Source organism: Diuraphis noxia, unplaced genomic scaffold (assembly GCF_037042655.1).
Source record: "Diuraphis noxia isolate RWA-SAM2 unplaced genomic scaffold, SU_Dnox_SAM2 contig0005, whole genome shotgun sequence".
Lineage (NCBI taxonomy): Eukaryota > Metazoa > Arthropoda > Insecta > Hemiptera > Aphididae > Diuraphis > Diuraphis noxia.
Window position 1 is genome coordinate 15300311 of NW_028301715.1, and position 26968 is coordinate 15327278.

Sequence of the window (26968 nt, forward strand, 5' to 3'; positions counted from 1 at the left end):
TTGAAAAAATTGTGGATTTATGTATAATATGTGTTGTGCGACTGCAAATCCGGATTAAGATGTGGGCTAGGGTGACCTTAAGTCACAACAAATATTTAACAATAGTGAGCCTCTGGGTAACATGTTTCCTATAATATATAGATAATTGATATATTATTATTATGTTATCGTAATGCCGTTCATTTTTAGCAGGATGCTCATGATAAAGAAGTGTGATTTATGGGAATACCGTCGAGTACCGTACGAATTAACGAAGATTAAAACTTATTACTAACTATTTTAAACAGCTATAAAACTATTTTCGACGATAAGACTATATTTGGGTATTAGTTATTAGGTATTTCTCATTAATCAAACAATTTTTATGTACGTTGTTTTTATACGAAAACAATACAGGTTTGTACAATCGTCAGTTGGAGTCATATACTCATATCAGTGGTGTAGCCAGGATTTTCTTTGTGGTGGAAAGGGTTTGATAATGTCTTTAAACAGAGTTGATTTATCAATAAAGGTCTCCCATAAGTTAAACATACTGATGTCAAAGTTTTATTTTAGCTTTCGTTTTCTGTACCTACGGCTAGACAAATTTGTATTTGCATTAACTTTCATAGACTATTGAAATAATTTTTTAATTTTTTGAAATTTTTGAAATTTCAGTAGATGGTGTGTGTGTATGGGGGGGGGGACTAATAAATTATTTCATTCTTGAAGGAATAAATGGGAGTAAGCATTTTTGTTCAATCGTTCTGTATGGCTGTATATGTATATCAATTAGATAGATTATAGATATTACGTATATTCAGTAAATAAAGAAAAAAATTTAATTCATGGATAACTTAATGCAGCAGTATAAATTAAAAGAAAATAAATATGATAGAACATCATAATATTCATAATTTATTTTGCCAATTGAGTTATATAGTAATATAATTTATAAAGTTTAAATAATACTGAAAGAAATATTTTATGATGGTATTGTTTTGCTAGATTTAGATTAAGTTAGAATTTTTTAGGTGCTTGTAAAGTTTTTGATTGTCTGAAATGAAAACAGCTGGTGATTTCCAATAATCTGTCTTTGAACATGGTACCTACGTACATATCCCACATTTTTATTTTACCTACGGCGTAATGCTTATGCAATATAAGTACTTATCAGTGTTAAATGGTATACTTTAATTTTAAAGAAATATGATTTATGAGAATACTGTCAATTACGAGACGACGAATAACACATTATTACTAGTTATTTTAGATAGTTCTACAACTTTTTTTGATGATTAAACCATAGTTATTAGTTGATTGTGTATGAGATTTTTTTTAAACTTCGGGTGATGGTAGGGGGGTATCTGCAGCTCACTAGCAGCTCTTGGCTATGCCATTGACTCATATAACTTGACAATTGGAATTATTTATAGTGTCTGAAGAGTTGTAGTAAATATTTTTTGGTACCTAGGTAGTTGACAATTCGGCTTATAATTTAAGAATAATATATAAATATGCTATTATATAAGTCAAATAATGATTTTGTTTTTGTAGCTTGGTGTATGGTCAACCACAACCTTGTTCTAGGTGCTAGCTTCGGCCAATATCACTAATTAAAGATGTGCGACTATCTGGGTTCTTAGTAACAATTTTCTGCTACACATACGAATGTTACAAACCAACTCTCCTCTCTCATTAATAACTGGCTACCTATTCGTATTTCTTCGGCTAGTTCTAAATAGCGAATGATGTACGTGGGGTTGAAGAAGAACGAGAACCTTGACCGAGTAGTAACGCAAACTACGATGAATGGCAAGCGTATGTGATGCAGCACACTTAGATTCTGTCTGCTGCTGGATTACTTTAGCATCAACTGATACCCAACTTCCAGGAAAGGTCCACCTTGATCTAGCCGTTATAATTTTGGCTGCAACTTGTTTGCGCACATTCTACAATTTTTACCTGAAAAATCGGAACTCGTTTGCGCACACATTTATATTAAATGTACAACTGGTTTGCGCACACGAAAATAAGGAGTAAGGAGTTAATAGAATCAGTCGAACATCGCATAAACTTATGGACAAGATATAGATTTGGCGAAATAGACCAAATGAAATACATAAAAATAATGGAAAACTGTTTTTACGGAAAATAATAGGCACGTTTACCAATCATATTATATTAAAATTAAAATTAAAATTTACACAAACAAGTATTATATTATATGCATTTTTAACATATTATAAATTTATTAACAATTATTATTAAAAAGCAAGTATTAACATGCATTTTTAACCATACCTATGAATATATTCATAGACAGTCCTAAGTCTGTTAAGTGAGAAGGAAAATGTATGTAAGTACTTCAATAATTTACTTATAAATAAACAAATATTAATATGCTAGGTATTAAACTATTAAGGTCTAAAAGGTTAGGCTAAAAGGTAACTGTGCCCAAACCATGTGCTTGGTTACGGTTCAACTGTTCCCAAACGAGTGGTAATTTTGTGCCCAAACAAGTTGTCTTTTTGGTATTTGTGCGCAAACCAGTACCACCCATAATTTTTCCGTTGGAAATTGAATTAATTGGACAAATATTCAGTCGTTATCATTTCGACCCACCATTGTCCCTACCACTACGTTATTCATTAACTTTTTCTGTTGAAATTGTATAGTTATTAGTACAATTTTTTTTTTTGGATTTCTGCTGATTCAACATGCAAAAAAGGTAACCACCATTATAGCCACTATCATCATTTAAAAAGGTAACATATAATAGATTAACGCGTCATTTAAAAAAATATAATATAATTATGTGTTATATATTACATATAATAGGGCATAATGGACATAAATCATCGTCGTTGCGAGGCATATTATGTAGGTAGGTAGTAGGTTTATTGTATATGATTGTATACAGCATGATTCAAAAGTCTTTATTGGATTGTGAATTGTTATTGCACAGCAAACATTAACGAGACGACTTATGCATAGTGACATCTCTTCCAATAGACACGTTAAAATAGTGGATGGTTTTTGATAACAAACTACAAGCTTTCTATCGGCTTAATCTTCCGAGTTGCGGAAAAAAGTTCAGTGACTGAAAATGTTTGGTAATTGGAAGTTTCTTTGTATATACCCATTATCAAGTTTGTTTTCGTTGCTGACAACTGATAAACGTGTTAGTATTTTTAGAACTGTCTACAGTTATAATGTTGGGATAATAAAATAAAAAATGTAGGTAGGTACCTTACTACCTTTACCTAAATTTTATATCTATAAATTGTGTTACAACTAGTCAACTTTGAGAATATTCATAACTTCGCCCCAATCTATTTTATCTATAATCATTTTTAAAATAAATGTACATTTTTTGAAATTGGAAAAGAAATCTGTTGAAACAATCTGTAAATACTTATTATATAGTGAAAAAAAAGTATAATATTCGTGGGATGGTACCACTGCGACGTGGCGTTGAGAGTTCGGGTTCGATATGGAAATCGAACGGATTGATAAAAATTAATAATCGCAACTACAGTATTAGTCCGACAGGCGTACGGTATGATCATATATTTTATGACACAAGTGTGAGCTGCGGATTTACTGAGTGCAACGATAAACACCGACGACCAATGGGACACTGCAGTGCAAGATCATCTATAAAACAACAATAATAATATCACTATACACAGATCGTCGTCGCGCATTCAATCGTTTTGTACAATTTTAATTAAATTATGTTTCGTCGAACGTGCGACCGATCGGTTTTTTTTGCGGCGGCGGCTCGTCGAGCAACTTTTACGAGCAACGATGGCTCGGGTCCACGACCGCTTGACGGCGTTCGGGTGGTGGACATGAGCAGGGTGGCTGCTGGTCCTTACTGTGCGATGGTGCTAGCTGATATGGGCGCGGACGTTATAAAAATCGAGAGACCGGTGACCGGCGATGACAGCCGTAGTTACGGGCCGCCGTTTGTAGACGTCTGCGGCAACGGTGGTGGTGGCGAGAGCCGTTTGAGCTTATACTTCGTCTCGCTGAACCGGAACAAGCGAAGTGTGTGCGTGGACTTCCAGCAGCCAGATGGCCGGGCGATCATTCGAAAGTTGGTTGAGCAGTCACACGTGCTCATCGAGAACTACATACCCGGCACGTTGGACAGGTGAGATCCCACTGTGCAATATTTTGTCACATAAATGTTATGTTTCAGAGACGTTTCAAATTAATTTGAAACATTGCGTTAATTGTTTCTTTAACGTTATACTGATGTTATGGTAGCTGCCGTTGTCCAAATTTGATGATGTTTCATACGGGTATGTATATACTGCGCCACATACTGACACATATGGGTCCACGGGACGGGAATAAAATAAAAATTCAGAGTCTTAAGAAAGCAGGCCATATGCCCCAACATCCCTACCAACGACATCGTGGACTTTATGACTAACCTAATCCTAACGAGTTTCTATGAATTCCACTTATCCGTAATAACTCGTCTACGGATCTCTATTGAAGCTTGTATTACATGGAAATATTTTAATTATTGTATACGGTGCGAACGAAGAAAATAAGGCTACTGCAGTTGGCCGTTTTCACTGGTTATTAATATTAGAGCTCGGAAGTTATTCTAATAATTAATATCAGAAATATTAATAATAAAAAGTCAATGATATTCTTTAATTTCATTTTTCCTGATAAATATCGAATAGATATCAATTATTGTTCAATATACTAGTAACTACTTATAACAGCAATTCAAAAATAAACACCAATATTTCGGAAGCAAGTAATTAATTGCTAACTTCCAGTGTACGTTATTTTATTTTATTCGGTGGTCAAAAAAGTTTGAAAAAGAACAATAAATGATAATTTGATATAATCAGTATTAGATGTAATTAAATATTTAACTTATAATAAACAAACAGCTGTGTTATTTATTATTGCTCTATAATATAGATATTTATCATATACATATAGAGTCTATATGTATATGATAAATATTTAAATAGGTATTAAAATATACAAAATATAGTTAAGGAGTTTCTAACCTCTTTGAACACATCGTAAATTAATTATATTATTTTATCTATATTAAACTAAAATTCTAAAGATCTGAAAAATAAAATTAGAATATTAATTATACATATTATTTATATTTAATATCATATCAAACTGATACCTTACAGAAATACTTAAAAAATACGTAGGTATTCAAGGTTAGAGGTTGAATTAAAATTTTTAATAAATAATATTTATTTTACAAGCCAAAATATTACATATTCATATATAAAAATAATTTAATAACGATATTCTGTAAAACAAGGGATTAAAATATTCATAACTACCTGGGATTGAAGCTCGACTAATAATTTTGAATTGGACAAAAATACCAATTTTATGACCTGAGACAAACTTTGAACGTTTCCTTTTTTGAATTAAATAAGCATTATTTTTAGCTATAATTTTGATCCGAAGTTATTCCGAGGTACAGTATACCTATAAAATAACAATTTACTTGTTTCATGGAATGCGTAAATAAAAATACACATTTAAAAGAAATATTTATTTAATAAATAACACTAATGATATTTGTAGAAAATAATATTTTAATGATTTGGTATAAATACCTATAAAATACGCTTCTGTTTTTTTAGTCGAAGTATTTGAAATTTTGGATGAGAGTCATTCAAAAATATGTTATAAATGTAAATTCTCGATTTCTTTACTTTTTATTGAATGTGATTAAAATTAGAATATAATATAATACACAGTGTGATCACGATAAGTGGAAACACTCAATAACTATGTGTTAATGTGTTATAGGCTTCATATATATCAATTCTGCTTTTTCGGCTAACTAATAAACATTATTATACACATTTTCAAACAATAAGACTATTTTTTTGACAGTTAATTTTGCGCATGCTGACAACAAATTTTTTTTTAAATAGCATGATCCATTTTTTACCACAAATTATTTTTTTTGGTATTTTTTTATGAATTTTCTTGGTTGAATTTCTTTTCTAAGTCAAATAATGGCCGAGTTATAGCAATTTGATTTTATGTTATACCTATTTAATAATGTTTATTAGTTAGCCGAAAAAGCAGAATTGAAATATATGAAGCCTACACATAGTTATTGAGTGTTTCCACTCATCGTGATCACACTGTATATAAACCAAAAAGAATTTAGTAAGCAGTTGACAAGTAGTATTTGGTTTTTAAATACAGATTCTTTGAGAAAGTATCTAAACTATGTATTCAAGTACTTAAAAATAATTCGATTATAATATATTTTACTCAATTATTTAACAAAACTAAATACTGAATTTGACACTTTATTGGATTTATAGTAGGTAATCATAATATAAAACAATATGTATATATAGTACAGTAAAATTAAGATTAGCTAAAACTATTTGTGTTTTTATGAAATCGGATTTTACTTTATGATCTTGGATCAACAATTTGAAGTAATTCTCTAGTGGTTTTAAATGGTGTCGAAATTTGCATTTTAATATTTATAATAATTTAAATGGAACTTAATGCATATTATAATAATATATTCCAGAATTTAGAGTTAAATTATTTATGGTTGAAAACCCAATACAAACCTAAATTCATAAATATTGGTTTGAAATTGTTCTTATGTTAATTGTTTACATTATCTATTAATTGTCTGTTCACAAAATTGAACTACTACCTTTGAAATCACATAATGATTAGGAAGTTCAATAGTTCGATGTTGTTCTTTTATTTGTTTTTGTATAATTAAGCATAATCATATTAAACAGTTCACAATATTTTATTATTTGGTTAATTTTTCTCATCGTTTTCTCATAATGTAATTATTAGGTATCTATTACCTACATTATTTCTTTGAACATGCTAGACATTACGTCTATTTTTAAATAAATTATACATTAGGAGTTTTGAATGAGTGTGCCTATGATATAAAAATTCAAAATTGTTTACTAAAAATTATAAACTACACCGTTTATATGATGTCAATATATCACAATCGATATAAAAGCTATAGTATAATTTTAAAAAGTTTCAAATAATTTTCTTATTAAATAAATTCAATCTATTTAATCTATTAATGAACTCAAATTAGTAGAATAAATAAATTCGTGGGTTTAAGTAAATTAGTAGTATTGGTGGACTAATATTTTACAGTGTACCCGGCATGCCCATATTGGCAGCTATTTTTTTGGTTACAAAAACATTTATGAGCGACTTATTTTTATTATTTAATCCTATAGACTAAAAGTGAAGGTAAATTAAAAAGATAAAAAAATCTAGGCAAGTTGGTACCATCATTCTGTTGTCAGGTGTCATGTGGGTCGCTGTAATGGAAACTGTTAAATTTGAATTCAATTATATAATGAAAGTCGAAAAATTTTGAACTTCAATTACTTATAAAAATTAATTAGATTTTCTGTTAAACTTTTTTTAATGGCAAGATATCTTATATTAAATGTTGAAATCTTAGGTATAAATTAAAACCATTTTATGAATTTATAATTAACCTTCCATAATAATGTTCGGTCGTTACTCATTACTGTCAGTTGTTACACGGATATTAATATGCGCGTATCGCATGTATCGTTTGTTATAACGTCAACGATGGCATATAAATATATAATAATATGGATTTAATTTATGCAAAAAGTCAGACTCTAATAAAATGTCACACTAGGTATATATTCAGTTCCTGATGCAGTCCAGTTGTATGTTACATTTATATTATACTTGTATTACTGTATTATATTATAAATTATAACAATCGTATTTGTATGTATACTAAACAACTAAGTTCCAAGTGGCTAAATCTACTAAAGCTTCAATTTCAACGTAATAAATCTTTAGAAGTTGATAATTATTTTAATGTAAAATATGGATATTTAGGCCAACTGAGATATTTATATTTTACGAAATAATTAATTGAAGTAGTTTACCACCGTATGATAACCATATTGGTATAATCCATAACTGGTTAGACGCATAGTTTTATAACTTGGCATTAAATTGTATTATTACGATTGGTTACTTGTATATGGCAATACAATATTTGGTATATTATGGATAAAACAATCGTATTTAATCGGCTTGTTTCTGTTTTGTTAGACATGGCATTGGATACGAAAATTTACGCAAGATAAATCAGAAATTAGTATTTTGTTCGATAACTGGTTATGGATCCAAGGGACCATGGAACCAAAAACCAGGTTATGACATTATTGCTGCTTCAATCGGTGGTCTAATTAACGCCACCGGTGACGCCGTTCCAGCAAAATGTGCTATACCCATTACCGATTTAATGACTGGCATGTATGCTCATGGTGCCATTTTAGCGGCTTTATATCGCGGCGTAGGTGACAAAATTGACTGTGATCTATTGTCGACGCAGCTTTCAATGATGTTCAATTTGGGATCAAATTATTTAAACGCAGGTAATGCTTTATACATTGATAAGTGGCTTTTTAGCTATCTACTTTAAAATAGTTATTTCGTTATAAGTTTTGACGTATATGTCGACAAGTGTACCTGTACTAAGTCAAAGTGTTCTACCTGTCTCATACTTCAAATACCCAAAGCAACTTGTAGCTTAACAGTTAAATATAAATACGTTATTACTTAATAAAATTACTAGAATATAACAGACTATATCACCAACATAGAGACATCATCAGAAATATATTTCTATATTGATGTATCGTTTATTAGTTATGTAATTGTTTGGTATGAAAAATTAGTAAAAAATTGACAATATGTAAATAATTCGTATATAGTAAAATTATTTAATTATGGACTATTTGTGGGTAATAAAATATTGACTGGTATATTTTTTCAAATAATGTTGTTCATCAACTTTTTAGTATCTAATTACCGTTAAAACATAACTTACAATTTCAAAAATGAATAAAGATAAATATTTTTGATATTATCTGAACAATTGAACGGTTTATATTATTCTCTCTTATTTTTAATAATTAATTGTTTCACTAACAAATTAAATTAATATAATCATAGTTTAATGATATCCATTTTAATAACAACTATAAACTTAATCATCTTCTTCATTAACCCTCATACAAGTCATGAGAAATCCTTTATTTTTTCAGTTCAAGATGTTTCATTTTCTATAGTCAAAAAATAAATAATACGAAATTGTAAAAAAAAAAAATTTTAACGGATTTTGAAGTACACCAGGAATGCAAAATTATGATATATGTACCGTAAATAAAAGTTCTGATGACCTTGGAATATCTAAAAAATATAGAATTCATGGCTTAGATTTTTGAGTAATTAATGTTGCGCTGATTTATAATATACAACCACTTTTATTTAATTTATATTACGAGTATAATATATTACACATAATATTAGTTTGTTAATACACCAATATATATTTGAAGTATCTTAGTCTCTGTGTATTATAAGTTCACATGTTTTAATCATTTTGAGTAAAATAAAATAAATATTTTAAAGGCATGCTAACGAAACGATGGGGCACTGAACATGAAAGTATGGTTCCATACAAAGCATTTAAAACGTTGAATGGCTTCCTTACTTTTGGTACGGGCAACAACGTACAATTTAAATCATTTTGCGATCGCATATCAATTCCAGAATTAGCTACGGACGAACGATTCATGAACAATGAATGTCGCGTTAAGAATCGAGAACAGTTATATAACATCATCGAACCAATTTTAGAATCCAAAACAAACGAAGAGTGGATGACGATTTTTGAAGGAGTACCTTTTCCTTATGGTCCCGTTAATGATATGGCACAAGTATGATTATATTTGTTTGAGTATTTAAGAACTAATAAGATATTTAACCACATAATTTTATCAATAACATATATTTACAAAGACCTTTTACATTAATATAAAATTACTCTAACTTTAGATGGATAGTTTTTAGAAAAGTAACTCACCATAATTTACCGGAGGAATGCAAATATTATAATAAAATTTAATATGTAGTTCAGGGGTCGGCAAACTTTTTTGACGGAAAAGCCAAAAGTTAAATACACAAAAATTGAAAAATATTCTGATTATAAAGAGCTACTAAAAATGTTCATAATTTTTTGAATATAATTTTATTTTTAAATTTGAATAGACATAATACAGATATTTACAGTTATTAATTAATGGGTTACATCAAGAGAAATAAGTACTTAAAGCGTTACATCAATAGGAAACATTGGCTTTGCATGTTTTTGAGAGTTTTGTTAAGTCCGGTTCATAAGTTGTTGTTTTAAGTTTCAATTTATTGTTGTATTATTCCATATTTTCAAAATAAATATAAATAATATAATTTTTTTTATATTATGAAACATTGTTTTTACACATAAAATATTAATTTTTGTGAGTGGAACTGGAGAGTCGCATTCTCGCAACTTAAGATCGAAAGAACTACATGTGGAACGCGATCCGCAGTTTTCCAACCCCTGATGTAATTTTATGTAAAAAAAGTTTATTATTAATGAAAATAAGGCATTAACAATAATTTATTGATAAATTATAGAAAATAACCTCGTTCTTATCTACTTCGTTTCTTCTTAAACACAAGGATGAATATCAAATTATATATATGATTAACTCGTCAATTTTATTCGTAAAATCATACAATTAATAAAATAATAATTCAGATCTTTTATTGTAAGCATGTATTTAGATGAGTTATGCCATGTTTTATTTCGTATCTGAATAATTTGGCACAGTTTTGCGGTTTTGCCATGGTCTTTTGAATAAATAGTTTTACATAAACGTTATTTAGTTTTACAAGTTATTATTTATAATAATTTAATTTAAAAATAAAATAAAATGTGAATATAAAACATATACCTAGTGTACTAGTATAGATATATTGTTGATTTTTATAGGCATTTAACAACGAACATGTTAAGGAAATAAATATTGTCCAAGATATTGAGTGCTCATACAACGCAAAACTTAAAATAGTCGGTCCGGCAGTTACATTCAAGAATAGCAGTAATACAATCCGAAGAGAGCCACCGTTGTTGGGTCAACATACAAATGAAGTATTAACTTCTCTAGGATACAGCACTAAAGAAATTGATTTATTGCGCTCAAAAACCGTAATATGATTATTATTGTTTGTTTTTTTTACAATTTTATTTTTGTTTATTTAAATATATTTGGTTATACACTTTTTTTTTAATTGTGTTTAAATTATCGAGTGATTGACAGACAAATTATTATACATTGTAAATTCGAAGCAAATTTGCACATACCGTGGCCGTATTACCACAAACCGGTTACCGACTATTCAACAATTGTTGGTACGCTTATGAATGTCACTAAAAGATAGAATATGGACAAGTTCACCAAAAATTTGTTGATTACGCAGTAAATATAAAAATCACTTCGTAATATTATGTTTTTTAAATTGTTAGAATGGAAGTAAATTGGTATTGGTTTAATTGAACCTTAGTTTCTATAGTACCTAATACTACTTATCAGTTGTTTTTTGATTTCATCTGACGTGCAAATTAAGTTATGATACAGCAATACTGCAGTATGTAAGCAGCGTTAATAATAATAATAATAATAGTAATAGTAATTTATTTCGTCATTAAAGATTACAATAAAATATAAAAGATATTCAATATATGACATCCTTCCCAAAAAAGCAAAAGCTTATGTTTGGTATGGGGCAGTTCAAAAAGCCAATTAAAATATAATATTATAATACGTAATAATAATAGCATTAAAACTTGAAAATTAACATTTAATATTTTGTAAGATAATATGAAGTTTTTTAAATATAATGACAAAAGTGAAAATTATTTAAAAATTAACATTATTTAAATTCAAAGAATGTAAGCAATTATTAACATGGATTTTGTTTTACATTTGGGGATACCAAATTTAATTTTCTACATAAATCCATTCCAACATTCATAATATTAAATTTACCAAAATGTTTGTTTACTTTTATACAATTTAAATTACTTAACGTTTTAAATTTTGTATTATAAGAATGTTGTGATTTAAACAACGTTAAATCAGTTTTAAATAATTGTAGTTATAATTCATTGAACAAGTTTATTGTAGGATAAAACTTATTGGCTTGTGTACAATTATTTTTATTAGTGTTGAAACTATTTATGACGTAGATCATCGTCATCAGTGTATAAGTATTAAATAATATAAGGTATCTACTACGTCGGTAATCGTATCGCGCTGTAGATGACATTAAAGACAGAAAAGTAAGTTTATACTATATACTATATGTCTCAAAGTTTATTAGTGAGTAGTGACCCATGTGATGTGATCTACCGCAGACATGTCACCTTTTGTTTTTGCTGTATTGGCGTATTGTTTATTATAATATTATGTATAGTAAAGTTTATAGTATTTTGGATTCGATTTGAATCACTAGTTAAAGTAGTTATAGTAAGTATATACGTATAGTATATACGGTATATACATAATAATATGTAGGTATATATTTAATACTCTTATGGAAAATAGATTCACACTCTATACTTTGCTCAGTGATATCCTATATTAGAGTTATCAATCACCACAACGTCTTAGCTTCGATAAAAATAATTATAAAAAATGTACGTAAGTATTTATAATCTAAACCATGACTAAAATGTGATACTCCATACTCGTATAGTACCGAAGTTGATCATCATTTTCATTGTACAAATTCGAAAAAAAACTTAGAAAATTTCTGAACAACGTAGTTGAAAAGAAAATACAAGCATATATTATTAGTTGAAAATAAAAAAACATAATTTATTGCACTTTCCCGTAGAATTAACCATAAATCATTAGTGTCCTAAATTTATTAAACACATTTATTATTGATATTTTTATTGACTGACATCGTTTTACATTTGCTTATTGCTATAACAATACATTTTGTATACTAATTACTTCTTTAATATTTCTTAAGTATTTACTTTTTTTTCGTCTCACAAAATTGCTTTAGTGGATTGATGTAGGAATTCGAGAATGTTATTTTGATTTCTGGCAGTTGCTAGCTTTTTTGTCGGCATTTAACGAGCTGTTGGTGTTTGATGGTTAACTATTGTACTCTGCTTGCTGTGCATTGGGTTAAGTAGTATTCTTATTTGCAAACGGAGTAACCGTGTTTATATTTATTATACCATATTCTTAGGTACATTAAGATGACATTATCTATCCAATTTGAATTACGTTTTTATATATAGCCGCACCGCGTATGTTCATAAAAAAGAAACCTATACGTTCTGTAAACGACTTATGCTCCGACCGAATATCATAATATTGTAGCTTTTTTTCGTGTAATATAATAGTTAAACTGGAGAAGCGATGAGGGGCTACGATATTATTACTTCCACTTCAGTTGCATCGTTTACTAGATATATAGTATAATTATATCATATTATTGTACCTTACCTACGTGATGATTTGCAATAGAATATAGATGGATACCGATTAAATTTAATACATGTTGCGTAGACGCTGATGATGTTGTTTTTAATACATAATATTACCACTGTGTCTTTTCGAAGGACGAGTTATGGTTAATTTCCCATCGAATAATTATTAAATGGACCAGGAGACATAGGTTATAGGTTACGCTGAAACGTTTCCAAATAGGGTCGATATATATTATAATATTATGGTTATTTTAATTTTTATTCGTGTTTGCTGATGCTGCCAGAAAACACAATTAATAATTATCATCATTATAATAATTACATGTATATTATTATTATAATGCTTTTAGGACTTCAATCTCCTTACCCTGTCGCTCTCGCTAAAAATCAATCGTGGACGAGATCCCCCCTTAATTGTAGACAGTAATTATTACCATTCACAACCAGTGCCAATATAATATAATTTAGTATGCTATACAAGAACATCGAAAGTTACTACACCGCAGTAAGAAACTTTAAAAACTTTAAATTATATTATATGATTCTGTTGTTTGTTATTATATTATAAATTTCGTAAATTTATATAAATGTGAATTACACAAGCGCCATGATGTTTTTGAATTTACTGAGTACTTCTATATAATACATTCATCGTAGTTATTTTGTAGTTTATCAATTTATGGATTTTCATACGAATTATGTATATCTTATAAAGCTATTATTAATGTAATAGCAGCTGTACGAGAATTGTAGTGATAAAACTTCATCGAATATGAAAATAACTGGTAATATTATGCTATCGCAGTTAATTTTTACCACGAAATTAAAATGCATGTATTTTTTTATAAACGTTATGGATTTATAACATGCTTACAGCTGCGTGCCCTTCGATCAAACAATCGTCAACGGAAAAAGAGTTGCTCGAATTCGGAAAATTGAAATCAGAAATAATTTAATAGGTAACTATAGGTTATTGAAATGCTAATATTTTTATAGTGTTTTTTTCAATAACAAATCGTGCTGGGTAACGTGAAGTTGTTATTTATAACGTAATATAATTCTGAAAATTCATGTCTGATGAATGATGATGAACCGTCTTGTTCTAATCTCACAATATCTGCATGTGTTTTCGTTTTCAAAAAATAACATTTTGCTCTTTGCGTACTTTTTTAAAATCTACTGTTAATGTACTACTAAATATTGGGCGAAAAAACATCATGAAAATTTGAAATTTCAGTGAAATCATTTTACAGCTTCTTCTCTGTTTTTTTCGCAGTGATACCATCAATTTCTTTATTAAAACCTAAGTACCTCCTACACACATTATTATGCAGACTACAAAGCTTATCTAGATGTTATACATTTTTCAGGCCAACCAATTTGAATAGTAAGCAAAATCACAATAATATATAGTAATTATTTATTTAAATACGCAAAAGTCGCAAATGTCTACCTTGCGTGGTCTAAATGACACCAATGGTCAGGTGTCAAGCAAATTCCATGATTGACACAATAAATCAACTAAATTTACGCCAACAATTTAAACAAATTATATTTGTTATACTGGTGGAGACTAAAAGAATTGAACATAGATTGTTTCGCAAATTGATATTTTAATTACAACTAACAATTTTTTATTAGGATGTTAATATCAGCACGGCGCATGCATAGTGTGTTTGTTTTTGAGACTGTGACCATCGTGACGTGCGATGCGAGAGCGAGATAAGACAATTTCGTTAAGAATTCTTCATGTCTAGAACTGTTGATGAAAATAATTACTGTTTGAAATCATATTATTTCCGATAAATAGATAGAGTTAGAATTATAACTGTATGATTCTATAAACGCATTTAACTATAATTGTTTACAAAAAAAATAAATATATATATATACAGGGTGATTCTTTTATCAAACAACACTCATTATTTCAAAAACTATTGAATTTTTTCAAATTTTTTTTTTTCAAAATTTTGGAACCATCTTGTTCTAGAACTATATATTTTTTAAATATTTTTACCCTTATATTTATCAGGTTAACCATTATCAACTTTTAATTTTCAAATGACAACCTATACTTAAAATTTGATAAACTAAAAAGGCTATTTTTTCAATGAATTTTCACGTTTAAATTTTCATTTTTCGTCAATTCGTTTACAAGATATAGTCTCCCAAAGTTGGGTGGTTTTGGGTGGTGTTTGTGTGTTATAGGTGTATGTTAGGTGGTATTTACACACAAACACCATATAAGTGTTGTTTGATAAAAGAATCACCCTGTATATACACACACACACATTATTTTTAACTTTACTGTACATTGTACTTAATTTTTACAAATATTATTTTATAGAGTTAAAATTTATCCAGTCTAATAATTCAATATTTAGTGGCTGTTGATGCCTGAAAAAAGTTCAGGCTAATTCGGATTTCTATGTGCTCGCCTATATGTTATGTAGCCTCTCAGGTTTTAACGAATCTTGACTATAAATATTAAAAATATTAATGTTAAATTGTGTACCAAGAAACATCAATAGAAGTTCTTTTGGCCTTTTAAAACAAAATACTCTACATCATTATGTGAACATATAACTAAGTGCAGAAAATTGTATAAATGGCGTATCGGGCGGAAATATGTTTAAAGATTTTTTTTACCAATTTGTTTTAGCTGCTGGGAATATTTTTTTGAGGTCATACACGCGAAAGGCTTAAACTCTAGGCCATATTATACACATAGGTACGTAAAATAAAACAATGAAACATCGAAATTTCTTCAATTTTCACATAAATTTATATTTCTATGAATGTTTTAATCAACTCATATATGGCAAATAAAATAATAAAGGTTGTATACAAAAAAATTATAGTTTATTTATATAAGATTTTGAAAATAATTATAAGAACGTCCATCAGACGACTGAAATATGATATAAGATGCAGAGGATGATGAAAAATCTTAAATTCTAAAAGTTATTGTACCTACTTTAAAAAATGAATGAATCAACGTATATTTATCGTCTTAAACTAACTTTCCACAAATGTTGATTAATCTCAAAAATTATTACAACTGGTCACATATAATTGAACATACAACATAGTTTTACGATTAATACGACCGCCTGATTATTCAAACACTCGTCAATCGATTATTACAACATAATATATAGTAGGAATAAGTACCAATAAAATGCCAAAATATATCATTTGTAGTTATTATTTATATTTATAGAAATACGTCAATAGATACATATTTATTTATTTTATAACAATATCATTAAAATATATTTTATATGCATCTACTAAAATCAATTTTGGTTGTTATATATTGCAATTTCAAAGATCATAATTCTACAAGAATTTAAAACAATGACTATAATACTTATTATATATTCAAGATTAAAAATCAAATCATACAAACTTGATGTTATATAAAGTAGGTTTAATTAACAAAATAATTATAAAAACTGTAGGCGTATAATATGTATCTAATAATTATATAGATTTATACTCCGTTTGAAAATGATTATTCTTTTTTTGATAGGTTCATAAAATTTGAAAATTTTCTATTTAAATCTAAGCAAATATTTGATGCATTTGTAGGTTAGATTTATAGTCAGAGCTAGGATTTATATGAACTAATTAACGGCAAAACATGTATTTTATTTTTAAAAATATTAAAAATTATGCAAAAAATAAATATTTAAAATCCTATCAAACATAATTTAATATTTTTGTAAAAATTGATCGGAAATAACATAGATAATTATTATACCTACCATCAATTCTGAAAACTTTACTAAAAAATTTTGAACATGTTGTCATAATTTAGCACCTTCGCAGTGGACTTTGGACATTCTATAAAATCGTTTATTTAAATTTTACACTAAATTTCATTCACAAAATATTAATATTAATAAAATAAATTATGTCAAAAATATATATGATAGAATTATTCAAAAGTCTTTATTAATTTATATAATAATAAAATTATGGGTATCATTTATAAGGAGTGCAAACTGCAAAGTATGAAGTACAGAAATATTTTATGATGATAATATTTTGTTCGATTTATTTTTATAGAATTTTTAAGTTCAAGTTCAACTTGGAATTTCAATAAATATGGTTGGTCAGTCATCATCGCTTATAGAATCGTTATTTGAATGTTTAATAGTGATTAAAATTTGTACTAAAATATATTCATTCATACCAATAATATCATCTGGTATTAAAGTGAGCTAAACGAGAGTGAGACAGTTATATTATCGGTATTCTGCAATATCCGACCTCCGATCCATGTTTGGTTTTTTATTAGTTTTTGTCTTATTTTTATATAATATGAATGTTGCATTATTAATATTATAATATTATATAGGTGACATTGAATAGTTACATAATATTGTATGTACTTTGATGTAGGAGTCTTAAAATTACATAATACCATTGAGGTAAGTTTCTATAAAGGAGCAATATTAAGTAAGTATGTACAGTAATATTATTATATATTCAAATCATTAAATTTAAGAAAAAAGTTTAGTAAGGTATTTATAAAAAAATAAAATTATGATGATAGTAATAATAATAATAAAAAACATAATAGTAGTTTTACTGAGTATGGACATTGGACATACATCAAGCTTTATACATTATAATACATTAATTATATAGATATACAAATTAATTCAAGCAAATTAATACAATATAATATTACAAAATGAACTCTTTTTCATTTACAGAACAGCAAGGTTTGATATCGTTGCAGTTCGTGTTTGGACTGTATTGTTTTGGCGTAGCTGGGCTAGGGTGAAACACAGCCGACGTGGGTTGCGGAACGAGCCGTATCCACTTGTTGTGCTTTTTTCGGTCAGCCCTTTCTGAAACCGATTAATGAAAATCCAGACTTATAATTTATTTTTCAAATTTTTTGTTACGTGCTTCTATATTTCGAGTGATTTGAGGTAAGTATAAACTTTTTCTTTACATTTCATATTGTTTGGACGACAAATTAATATAATATATACAAGTTTATTGAATATTTTTGGGTTTGGACTTCATGTAAATTGTTAAGTACATACTCAATCCATTGATTTTATATTTTAATTGAATTTAAATTAATCTATAATAAGGTGTATTATTAATTTATTTTTCGTATATTTGGGTATGTAAAATGTATTTTTATGACATATTATACGATTATTAGAATATGTAGAACATATTTGTAGGAAATAAAAACCAAAGGTTTGTTTTTATTTCGTAAACAATTAAATTTAATGTTCTAAAAAAGGATGAACCAAAACATAAAAATATTGCATTTCACATTATCAGGAAATTTGTAAATATTATATTGTATGTATTTGACATTTTTAACTGCATGTGGCACTCTTAACATTTTTTTGTGACCCTCGAGTAAAAGCTATAATTTGTATGAAAATATAGATATTGTGTATAAAAACCATGGACTTAGATGGTATGTTCTAGAAACGGGGTATTAAAACGTTATTTATTGGTAGATATATTTTTAAATTGATATACTTAACAGTTAATAGGTGACTTAAATAGGTAATTTAATTTTTATATTATAACACATTTTTATTTAAAATAAAATAAGGCGTATTCAAACTGTGACCCGTGAAAAATGTCTATTTATTTTTTTGGCACTTAACAGTATCAAAAAGGTTGCCAACCTCAATTATACAATATTGACCTTTTTTCATTACATCTCATCATTATACAACAAAAGTTTTGTACTTTTAAAGTTTATTTTTTTATCCAATATAATATTAAAAATATGAAGAAATATGGCCTAAAACATCAAATCTGATGATGGTTTTTAATATGGTAATATATATATATTAATTTCTCTGTACTAAAAATGATGTATACACTCATATCTATTATACATATAGATACTCGACAAAAGGATTACATTTTTTTCATTGAAAGTCGTAGACTATCAACTTACTTTGCATCGATTTCGTCTTCTCGGTTTAGCGATTCCAGTATTACATACGAAACCCTTAATTGTTCTTCGAAAATTCCTCGTCATAAAACAATACAGCAGAGGGTTGATCGCTGAATTCGCATGGCCTAAAAGTAGTGTGAAAGGATACCACTTCATTAAATACTCCTAAAAAAAAGATAAGGTATATTACATATTGAATATTTATATTATATTTCGTATGTACGAAAAAAGACAAAATAGTTTGATGTAATATCGTAAATACCTGATCTAGACCAAATTTATCAAGTGCGATATCTAAGTCTAAAAAAAGTGTTAATAAGTTGTATGGTAACCAACATAAAGCAAATATTACTGCTAAGACAAAGAGTATTCTTGCTACTCTACGTCTCTCGCGTACCATCCTAACCTGAAAATTAAAATACAATTTAAACTAAATATTATCATATTATGTAAATTGGTTAAATGAAAGGAATTGGCGAATGTTTATTATTTTATTAATAGTTAAAATACCAAATAAATATTGGTTTATGAAAATTCGTTTTTATATTATTATTAACTGAGTTTGTTTTAATTTGTAATATATTTTAATATTTGAACATTAATGGCCAAAATTAAATTCGGGTTAAGTTAACTATTTTAATTATTCGTAATAATTTATTGTGAACCTTAAAATGTAAACATCCAAATAATGAACACAACTTTTTATAATAACTTAAGATGTATAATTTCGTAATTATTTTATTTCTTCTAAAATATGTTTAAACCAGGTAATTTATTATTAAAGACAATTGACTTTGCCAAATAGTATAAAATATAAATTATATTTATGATGTTATATATTCCATGTTTGGCACTAAGTCTTAAATAGGCGTATATATAGGAGTGTTTCATAAATATGTACAAAACCTATTTATAGATATCATAATTATACAGCGAAGTCTCTTTTAACAAATATATATATTTGTATTAATATACTCTGAATTAAGGGTGAAACAAAATATCAGACATTTGCCGAGATGGCTGCGGTTAAAGATGCGAACGGCATTTTCTCGGAATTCATAATGTTTATAATGCGTTTTGAGTACTAAAATACATAGTTCGGCATTAAGACGCGAAAATATCAAACATAATATACACATTATACACCAAAACTCGTAGACCATTAAAATCTCAAAACGAAAGGTCACAAAACGGATAACAACAAAATAAAATTAGAACTGCCATGAAAACAAAAAAAAATATACCACTCATTTACATTCCAATTGATATATTTACGAAAATATATTATAATATATTTATTAACCTGTTGAACACTTATCATGCCCTGCTGGTCATCAAACGGTGGTCGTACTGCCCATAGTCTTCGACCCATCAATGTGTAAGCTCCAGTCACCAGAAATCCAGGTGTAGCATACACCAGCACAAAACATAGAATACCTGTAAATTGTTTTACGTTTTACTTTTTCAATGTTCTGCATAATTCTGTATACTATGAATGGTACTATGTAAAAATAATGATAGTAGTGCATAGAAGTATTAAAATTAAATTTTATAAATTATTTTTGTAATTATGTTTCTGATGTAGTTAGCTATTACGATCTAGAAATAAGTGTTATAATATAAAATGTACCATAAACGTGTTTAGATAACGTAGATTTTGCATGAGGGTTTCCCCAGTCCTCTATACACCAAGCCAAGCCATATCTATGAACAGCATCGATTAATATTGGATCATCTCCCAACTCCACAGATTCTGTTTGACGAACCCATAGAACTGGGCCAAATATAGTCATGGATACAAGCCATAAAGCAAGTATGACCTGTTTATAAACAATTATATACATAAGCTTAAAATTGAATTACATTTTAGATTCTGAGCGGAGCTATGAATGTATTGATTTTACCATGATGTGTGTTTTTATTTTTTATTTTTTTTTGTGTCTGTCATCACGTTTTGGGGCAGTAAAAATGTTTCGATTTTTGACTTCAGTGCCTCGTTCGATCAGAAAGTGAATCTAGTTGGTACTTTGGGGGGTCAAAAGTAAAAAATTCTGAATACTTTTCTAAATAATCGAGAAAAACTGCAAACTAAAAATTAAGGGAAAAACGGGAAATTTTACGCATTTTGGTTTAAAACGAATGACCAATCCAATAGATACATGAAATTTTCACTGAATGTTTATGTAAGTATATTCTATATCCACCATGCAATTTTCAAAAAATTTCGACTTAAGTTGAACTATTCATAGGCATTTGAAATTTTCGATCATTATTAGTTTTTTTAAAATTAATATCGATAAAAATTTATTTGTTTGGCAGAAAAACTTGAAAATTTAATACAAGGCTCTTAACATATTGTTACAATAGCAGTTGAACAATAAAAGAAATTCATAGTCACAATTCTTTTTTATAAGCATTCAAAGTTTGAATTTTGACAAAATACGTAAAAATCACGAAAATTCACAAATTATTTTAAGCTAGAAATTCATAAAAAATTTTCCTTTTATATCTAAGATTTGAAAATTTATTACAAGATTCCTTACAAGTTTTTCAATCTTTATCACAAATAAAAAGTCCACTGGAAATTTAAATTAAATTTTTATGAGCATTTGAAATTTAAATTTTTACAACATTGGAATTTCACTTTTAGAGATTTCCTTATTTTGGTGTAACTCTAAAACAAATGACCACAGATACTTGAAATTTTGACTGACTGAATATTTATATAGGCATTTTCTATATTTGATAAAATTTTCAAAATATTTAGGTAGAAATTTATAAAAGTTTTTCTTTTTAATTCTAAGATTTGAAAATTTAATACAAGGCACCTAACATATTGTTACAATAGCAGTTGAACAATAAAAGAAATTCATAGTCACGATTCTTTTTTATAAGCATTCAAAGTTTGAATTTTGACAACATATTATGTAAAAATCACAAAAATCACAAAAATTCATAAATTATTTTATGCTAGAAATTCATAAAAAAATTTCCTTTTATATCTAAGATTTGAAAATTTAATACAAGGCTCATAATATATTTTTACAAAAGCAGTTGAAAAATAAAATAAATATATTGTCACAAATTTTTTTTTATAAGCATTTAAAGTTCAAATTTTGACTAAATACGTAAAAATTACGGCTATGTTCAAATTATTTTATGCTAGAAATTCATAAAAAATGTTCCTTTTATATCTAAGAATTTTAAATTTTATATAAGGCTCCTAATATATTTTTACAATAGCAGGTGAAATATAAAAGAAATATATTGGCACAATTTTTTTTTTTAAAAAGCATTCAAAGTTTGAATTTTAACAACATATTTAAAAATCACGAAAATCACGAAAATTCGCAAATTATTTTAAACTAGAAATTATTAAAAAATTTTCTTTATAAATCTAAGATTTGAAAATTTTTAATAATCTATAATATATCCTAGACAGATAAACCGTCTTCACTCAGAATCGTTTTTCGTTATACAATGATATAATATCATTGGATTCAAATTTAATTCCATCCATTACAGTAACCCACTGTACAGCAGAGCGACATCAACGACTTACCCGCCTTTTTTTTAGTTTAAAATACATGATGCACATCAATAAATAAACACGTGCCCGGTAATTTGAATGATAATTTAGAAAAAAACAATTTATGAATCAATTAGATAGAATATTAGAAAATTGTGATACATATTTCTTTAGTTCAATTTATATTCGTAACGTATGACTAAATGTCTAAAATGGATTGAAAAATTATACCTACATATTTGGTATCTACATTTGTGAGTAAGTTCTCGTCTCAAGGTAAACGTAATAGTATCACCGAGGACGACTTCTGGCTGTAGTTCCATTAGTTAAATTCAGAAAGTGAAAGTTTGACCGGTGAATATGAAACATATCGAATAATTTCAAGCTATTATTTTAACTAATGAAGGTAGGTACTACCATAATGTGTTTGGAGTTTGGCTTGAAAATGTAATAAAACAATTCTTATAGAAGTTTTTACATTGAAAAAATATATCGGAAGTATAAATCGCCATTGTTTATATTCATTTTTTTTATCAAAACTTTAAATTTTGACAAAAATAAATATTCAAACGAAAAATAACGATCGTTGTTCATTGCTCAAACGGTTTTAGTTATTTTATTTTAATTCAAAACAATATATTTCAAGGTTCAAGACTTTTTTCTATTTAATATAATCAAATGCAATTTATAACAGTTTTCGATACATTGAATTATTTATGTGATTTTTAAACAAAATTCAGTTCATCCTAACAAATCAAATCAAAAAAAAAAAAATATATATATATATTTATAAATATTGAACAACATAACTACGTATATATTTTATAACCTCCGAAATAGATGGAGACCAACCAGTTTCCTTCGTTAAAATCTGATTTTTCGCTTTCAATGATTTGAATTAAAATAAAACGGTCCTATTACAATTAACTTGTCAATGATCAGATACATATGAAAAGTTGAAGCCATTATGCAGCAGAAGCGTGTTCCCCAGTAAAAAAATAAAATAAATCTACTCATCTATATTGTAATATAGTACACGTACACATACAACAATAGTTTGTTTAAAAGTCACAGGAAGTGTACTTCAAGAATTGTATAATTTTGGGTTTTGAACAAATTTATTTGAACAGTCGTAGTTGAACAATTTTATACTCTACGTTCAAATGTGTAAGTATGGTTTCTGAAGAGCTTACATTGTATAGTTTTATTTGTATAAAGCTTGAATAAATCAACTCTGTGCATTAAAACGCAGCAGGTATATAATTTGCGAAATGTACAATTTTAACTTTGTATGTGCATCATAATATTGTATTTGAATATTATTTCTATTTAACATGTTCAAATATAGTTTCAAGTTTTTTTTTTTTTTTTTAATGCGTATTCAATATCACTTGAAAGTTGAAAACATTATTTCGAGTGAATATTATTTTATTTTTTTATTATTTAAGTTGAAGCCTCGATATAGAAACCATTGGCTTGTATTACATACTTAAATTAATTAAACTACTCGTAAATTTAACGTTTATTAATATCTTTCATAAACAATATTATTTTTTTTATGAAACGGGTATGTCAAATTTTTTTCATTTATTTATTTGATTACAAAAATAATTTTGCTAAACATTTATCAAGTTACTTAACGAAATTCCTTTTTTATAAATACCAATAAGATAATTATACTATCAATGTATATTAACAAACAATTCTGATCAAAGTTATCTGAGATATGTGATGATTTCCACTATCCAGTATTTTCGAGTGACAAATTATTACGGCGTAATGTATATGCAATATAGGTACATTATTTTGTTTGAGCATAATATTTTAACAAGAGTGTTCGGCATAATATAATCCTGTAATCTTGAGAAAATATTAATTATACTGTTTTATAAACATAATTAACATAAATTCAGAAAATGGAGTTTCGTGAGCATACTCAGCCGGGCCCATCATTCTGTTTGAAATTAATAAATCATTTTAAATGATCAAAATAAAAAATCAAGCGGAGTCACGAACTGCCCGGGCACTTTCGAACACACCGTTTTTAATAACCTGTATATTTGTTATAACACTTGAATATTTTGAATTATTATAAATCTAAATTTTCTTTTTTTTTTATAATAATTTTAACTCAAATATTTGATTAAGTATAGTACTATTGTATATTGTTATTGAAAGTGTATTTAAGCCATATTATATTTTGCTTATTAGATTCTCTAACTTACATAGATGGTTGATTTTCGATTGAGTACTTTTCTGAATGACATCGAATGTTCGATGGCTAAATATCTATCGATACTCATTGCAGCTATGGTAAAAACGCTTGCTCCAACTGAAACTCCTGTAAATAAAATAAAATCACAATTATTAAACGAACGGAGATTTAAAACAAAAAAGTCTTTACAGACGTAATATATTATCTTTTTAATTATTACGACTAATGACATTAAAAAAATTATTATTTTATTTCAAAAATTGTACGCGCAACAATTAAATAATTAAGTTATGTTTTAATTTTTTAATTGTTGACCATTTTCTAATAATATTAGTAAATAATGAAACAAAAATAGACGATTGAACCATTGAACGGGCCACAATTTTTGTTATGATATTTGAACAGGTGCATTTTTATTTTAACATTATTTAGGTAAGTGATATATTTTTTTTAATGTTATTATAAGACACATAAAATTATTTTATTATTTTGGAAATAATGATAATCAATACAACCACTACACGTCCTGGAGTATCATAATATTTTTCTCAATATTAAATTAATTTATGTAGAACCAATTTATTATTATCAGAAATTCGTTTCTGTAGAATTTATTAAAAATTTATTGTTGAAAATATGTTCACATCAATATCTATTTTAGCAAAGGTAAACAGTTTTCTACTAATGTACATTGTTTTCAACAACATTTCAAAAACTGCACTGTTTATTTTTACGAGTTTTTTCCTCTATAGTGAATATTATAATCCTTTCGTTTTGAAAGCTTTATCCTAGTGGCTACTAATATAATACTAGTCCAGTGGTACTTCAAGCCACGTCCATGTTGTGTTGTTTTATTTTACATTAGCATATTAATTGTTTCAAATGTAATTTAATTATAATTTCCCCGTGTAGAAATTTTACACCACGGTAAAATCATCTATCTGTTATTAGGGCAAGTGATTAATAAACTGCGTAACAAAATAATACAAATGAAACATTTTCAGGCGAACTTAACAATTTATTTTTGGTTAGTGATTGAAGATTTTACTTAAAAAAAATATTTCAAAATATTATTCTAGTATTTTAAATCTAACATTGGAATTATAATTTTTTTATCGAGTTTAACGTAATGCGTGTTTTTTTAGGAAGGAAACTCATTTAACGGTAATACTTAAAGTTATTTCTTTTCTTTTATATTAATCTATTTCATCTCACGTTAGCTACTTGTATACTTTTAATAACCCCTCTGGCTTCTGTTAGAAAAAATAGTAAGATGGTAGAATGTATTTTCCACCTTTTTGTTTTGCAAGTTTTAAACTTTAATTGGAAATAGTTATTTGATTACAATGGACAGTGACGAAGTACTCAAAAACAATTCTTTTAAGCGCGATAAATTATTGTCTTAAGACAAATATTGGATTGTATTGCATTTTATTGTTAATTTGCATTGCATGCCTGTTGCTGAAAATTATTGATTGGCATTTAGAAAAAAAAAAAGGAAAAGCGAAAATTATTATATTGTGTTAGGTAGGTTTAGAAATTGGTTCTTTCTTGTGAACTCCATTTTCGGGTATTATTTTGTCTAGTATACCAGAAAACAGGGAACAACAAATTATTTATAGAATGAACTATAGTTTTTACATTATAAGGTTCTAATACGATAAGGTATTTAATTTTAATTTTAATTTTTGTTTACTGATTTAGGATAAAAAGCATTTAAAATGCTTAAAAATATGTATATTAGAGCAATACGTTCTAATCGAGATATGACTAAGTTAAGATGACATACGTCAGTAAGACTTTATTTAATAAAAAAATGAAAAAAAAATCAAGATATGTATATTATGTAACTACTTATTTTGGCAAAATCAATAG

At 27.2% G+C, this 26968-nt stretch overlaps 2 protein-coding genes across 6 annotated transcripts in view; one reads left to right on the forward strand and one right to left on the reverse strand.

The window, feature by feature from the left end:
• Window positions 1-3522: 3522 nt before the first annotated feature.
• Window positions 3523-11178, forward strand: LOC107162995 (succinyl-CoA:glutarate CoA-transferase). Its single transcript, XM_015510201.2, has 4 exons — window positions 3523-4141; window positions 8110-8435; window positions 9475-9782; window positions 10880-11178. Exons 1-4 carry the CDS (start codon window positions 3720-3722, stop codon window positions 11102-11104), a joined length of 1281 nt encoding a protein of 426 aa, XP_015365687.1. The 5' UTR covers window positions 3523-3719; the 3' UTR covers window positions 11105-11178.
• Window positions 11179-16374: 5196 nt separating this feature from the next.
• The window catches only part of LOC107162988 (orexin receptor type 2-like), a 144704-nt gene continuing 134110 nt past the window's right edge, over window positions 16375-26968 (reverse strand). For all 5 annotated transcript variants that reach the window (XM_089229647.1, XM_089229649.1, XM_089229650.1 and 2 more), the window contains 6 exons: window positions 25104-25219; window positions 20980-21169; window positions 20653-20786; window positions 19612-19755; window positions 19350-19514; window positions 16375-18261 (listed from right to left, as the gene is read on the reverse strand). In XM_089229647.1, coding sequence (XP_089085773.1) covers window positions 18118-18261; window positions 19350-19514; window positions 19612-19755; window positions 20653-20786; window positions 20980-21169; window positions 25104-25219 — 893 coding nt within the window. In that variant the 3' untranslated portion in view covers window positions 16375-18117. The remainder of the gene's footprint in view (window positions 18262-19349; window positions 19515-19611; window positions 19756-20652; window positions 20787-20979; window positions 21170-25103; window positions 25220-26968) is intronic.

Coding starts and splice junctions, on each gene's coding strand:
- LOC107162995 (XM_015510201.2), top strand. CDS start 3,720: ATGTTTCGTCGAACGTGCGACCGATCGGTTTTTTTTGCGGCGGCGGCT. Junction 4,142..8,109: donor ATACCCGGCACGTTGGACAG/GTGAGATCCCAC, acceptor CTGTTTTGTTAG/ACATGGCATTGGATACGAAA. Junction 9,783..10,879: donor CCGTTAATGATATGGCACAA/GTATGATTATAT, acceptor TGATTTTTATAG/GCATTTAACAACGAACATGT.